The sequence below is a fragment of the Lygodium microphyllum genome, chromosome 19, assembly GCF_053477565.2.
Source record: "Lygodium microphyllum isolate KBCC chromosome 19, Lygodium_microphyllum_v1.1.10, whole genome shotgun sequence".
Lineage (NCBI taxonomy): Eukaryota > Viridiplantae > Streptophyta > Polypodiopsida > Schizaeales > Lygodiaceae > Lygodium > Lygodium microphyllum.
Window position 1 is genome coordinate 121,598,299 of NC_141153.1, and position 3,778 is coordinate 121,602,076.

The window sequence follows — 3,778 nt, forward strand, 5'->3', positions numbered from 1 at the left end:
TGCTAGCGGGGAAATGGGAAGAGAAACCTTCAATTGATTAATGTGTGCAAGCCTTTATTGCATGGTGCTTTTGCTTGGTGTACAAGATGTTACACTTGGAATATCAAGGAGGTGCGATAGACAACGCACAAATCCTGTTAAAACACTAAGCAATGAGGCGCACATGCTTCATGGACCAGTCTGTGCCAGTAATGCTGGCCTAAGAACAAATCAACGAACAGTATAAGGTGTCCCTTGACAGATCATTAGAGCCTGCTCCTTTTTTCCAATGGATGGGAAAAAAGTTTTTCGTGAGCACTGTACCATAGTACTTTACCTTCCTCTCGAGGCTCTGATGACGATGAATGTATAGTAGAAGAAATTAAATGAGCTCTTGACGTCCATATACATTAGCTTGCGCTCCTCGCTACAAAGGACCAATAGTGATAATGAAGATCAATAGTGATAATGAAGATGGTGAAATGATTGTGATTGGTCGTGAGAAGCTGGCAGGCTACAGGTACTATATAGAAGTTAGTGGTCGTAAGGGCCGGAGGGATCGAGCTGGGAGAGCAAACTGAGGTAGGTGAGGTAGAGGACGCGGTCCTTGGCGCCGGTGCGGTGCTTGCGGTTGTGCTTGCAGAAGTACTTGAGCTGGTCGAGGGTGCAGAGGCCCAGGGTCTGCGTCAACAGCAAAAACAGCCAGTTGATGTGGCGCTTCTTGGGGCTCACGCAGGGGCGGGCGCAGTCGCCCTGCTGGCAGAGCGCACAGTCCAGCAGGCGTGGGCTGTACCACGTGGCGGGCGCCCGGTCGTGCATGCTGGCCCGGTTGGCCAGGAAGAAGGCGCTGAGCTGGCAGAATCGCGGCTGCACCTCCAGCTGTAGCGCCTGCAGGCCGTCGCACTTCTTGCAGCTCACCTCGCCCCGCACGCGCGTTATCCCACGGGCCCGCAGCTGCTCCAGCGTCAGCACGCCCGCCCGCCTCTCCGCCGCCCATGGATACGGGGCCGCGATCCGCTCCTCCTTGGGGGCGTACTTGCTGGCCGACGTCCTCGCCCCTGGGCTCTGATCCGACGGTGCAGGGAGACCCCGCCTGCCCCGAGATCGGACCGCCGAAATGGATGCTGCCGCTGCCGTCGACGACGACGTGGAAGAATATTCCTCCGCCGCTTGCCCCGCCGCCATCTGCTGTGCTGACGTGGAGTCCTCCGACCTCTCTGAGAGTGACCGCACTGAGCCTGGTGTTGATAGAGTGAGCCTCAGATCACATTCATGATCCCTGTCGCGCAGCTCACTCATTGGAATTACTATAACCTAATCTGACAACTCGGCAACGCTCTTTCCCTCTCTTGGCAGCTCCTTAAATAAATTCCCCTTGAATAATTTAGCAGGAATCGCGTACTAAGAAACTTGGCATAGAAGAAATGTTCTGCCACACTCGGCATAAGTTATCCTCTCCACCATCACCATCTTGCTCCTTTAGCTGCTCCCTGGCCGTTTGCTTCATCATCAGCTGAACATGTTGCATATCGTGAACGGACTCTCAAGCATCCATAGCCCTATCTGCAACGAGCTTTAGGCCCAGCAAGATACTGGCAAAGCAATGTTATGAAAACCAGATAGAGGTACACCAGATGACTGCTAGGAACTCAGATAGCATATTTCTATATATATCGGTAATCTTTTGATAACCGAGGTTCTGTTCGATTTGTCGTAGACAGCCGGAGTGGAAAAAAAGGGGTTGCTGGTAGCCAGATTTTCATAATCACTGGAATTAGGGTAGGTTTATTTAATGTCGGAGGTTAATCCGGCAACACATAGGCCGCCAGCGTCTTTCTCTCTCTCAAACCATACAGTGTCCATTTAGCGCTTTACACTGAAGGGTGGAACTACACCCGGGCGGACAAGGGGAGTGAATCCGAAAGTTAGTGGGCCGGGGGCTCGGGGGGGCGGCATTTCACACACAATGGACAAGTCTTATATGTAACAAAAGCACCTTTCCACTTGTCAAATCGCCATTGGCTTAGTGAAAAGGTCGTCATTTGAACTACGTAAGCTCGTAGATTCAAATATTGTGCAATGAAGTTCGAGCTTGAATATGAGCTTGCCTGCCACAACCCTACTAGTCAACTTTTTTGTCCATGACCACTTCTATGGAAGTCTCAAAACTTGACACATTAGCACTATGCCCTTGACATTTTTGTTGTGTCTGCTCGAGTGTGAAAACCACCTTAATGTGCATTGTGTCTCTCGCATGTGTTGTATGCCTCTTGCTGACTCCAAGGCTCTCTAGAATCTATTCCTTTTTTTGGGATGCAAAAAGATTCTATAATAATAATAATAAATAACATTTGCTTACAGCGTGACATGAGTATTACCTACTAATTTGGGCTAGCATAGGCATAGCCCTACCATCAAGCTTCCCTACCATACAAAGTACATTCCAAAGACTTATATGTAACAAAAGCACATTTCCACTTATCAAATAGCCATTGGCTTAGTGAAGAGGTAGTCATTTGAACTACATAAGCTCGTAGATTCAAATCTTGTGCATCAAAGTTCTCATTTGAATATGAGCTTGGGTGTCATAGTCCTCCTGGTCAACTTTTTTGGCTATGGCCACTTCTATGGAAGGCTCAAAACTTGACACATTAGCAATACGCCCTTTGCTATGTTGTTGTGTTCTGCCCAAGTATAAAACTAGCTATCATTGAATTTCTCACATGATGTATCCCTCTTGCCAGCTCCAAGGCTCTTTAGAGTCTGTGTTCTATTTTTGGGATGTGTAAAGATTTATATGAATAATAATAATAATTTATGTTTTCTTGCAACGATATGAGTATTACTACCTGCTAATTTGGGCTAACATAGGCATAGCCCTACCATCAAGCTTCCCTGCCATACAAAGTGCATTCCAACATGATTTAGCTTTGTAAGGATGGCCATGAGAAATTTATTACATTAGCTTCATTATTTCTTTTTAATCTAACCTCCCAAATGGTTTGCGGAGCAATAAGTCTAATCTTTTGAAAACAAAGCATCTTGATGCTATTGTGACAATCAAACCGACCAAGTATACAAAACCTATGGGCATCCAAAGTCCCTAGCTAGATTTGAAGACAAGGTGAAACGACATTCCAAGCATTGTTGGCTCTAGGCACCCATCCCAAAATAAGTGTTTGGTAGACTCCTCCTTTTTACACAGGTGATTTTCCTCATCTTTGTGCCTACTTTTGAGCTTCCTAGTGGTAGTGAACATGCCCATTAGAACCCTCCACGCAAAAACTTTTTCACTTAAAGGTAAATTCAATGCTGAGATAGATTTCAAGGCTACAAGATTTGATCATGGGTCATGTTAATATTCCAAACTGTGTAACTTTTAACAAACTTTGATGTACCCCCTAGATACCAAGCACAATAAGGACTTTAGCATTTAGAGCTTTGCCTATGATTTTCTCCCCTGTTTTCAACTACCTAAAGCTGCTGCTCTGGTGCATTATTGAGCACTAAGCCACTACATTATATTGGGCCTATAGAAAGGCCTTTAGAGACTCCTTAACATTGCCAGAGAACCATCACTATAAGCATCACTATTTGCAACACAAAATAGTAACAACCTTAACAATGCTAATTTGGATCTCCTCATCGCAACGATATGCATATCTTGCATGGGGTGAGCACAATGTTTTGGCCCTTATCATGTGCCTCTAGCACTACAAGATATAGACCTTATAGCAACATTTAAAGCGACGAAAATACAAACAACAAAATTTGCCCCCGTCGTCGCAAAAAGCGTCGT

The 3,778-nt window shown here is 46.0% G+C and overlaps 1 protein-coding gene across 1 annotated transcript; it reads right to left on the reverse strand.

Moving 5' to 3' along the window:
- Window positions 1–347: 347 nt before the first annotated feature.
- LOC148020331 (uncharacterized) lies at window positions 348–1,278 on the reverse strand. The gene has a single exon (XM_087699680.1). The coding sequence runs from the start codon at window positions 1,276–1,278 to the stop codon at window positions 514–516; it is 765 nt and encodes a 254-aa protein (XP_087555806.1). The 3' UTR covers window positions 348–513.
- Window positions 1,279–3,778: the final 2,500 nt, after the last annotated feature.

Excerpts from the sequence above, each read along its gene's own strand:
- LOC148020331 (XM_087699680.1), bottom strand. The coding sequence starts at position 1,278 with ATGAGTGAGCTGCGCGACAGGGATCATGAATGTGATCTGAGGCTCACT.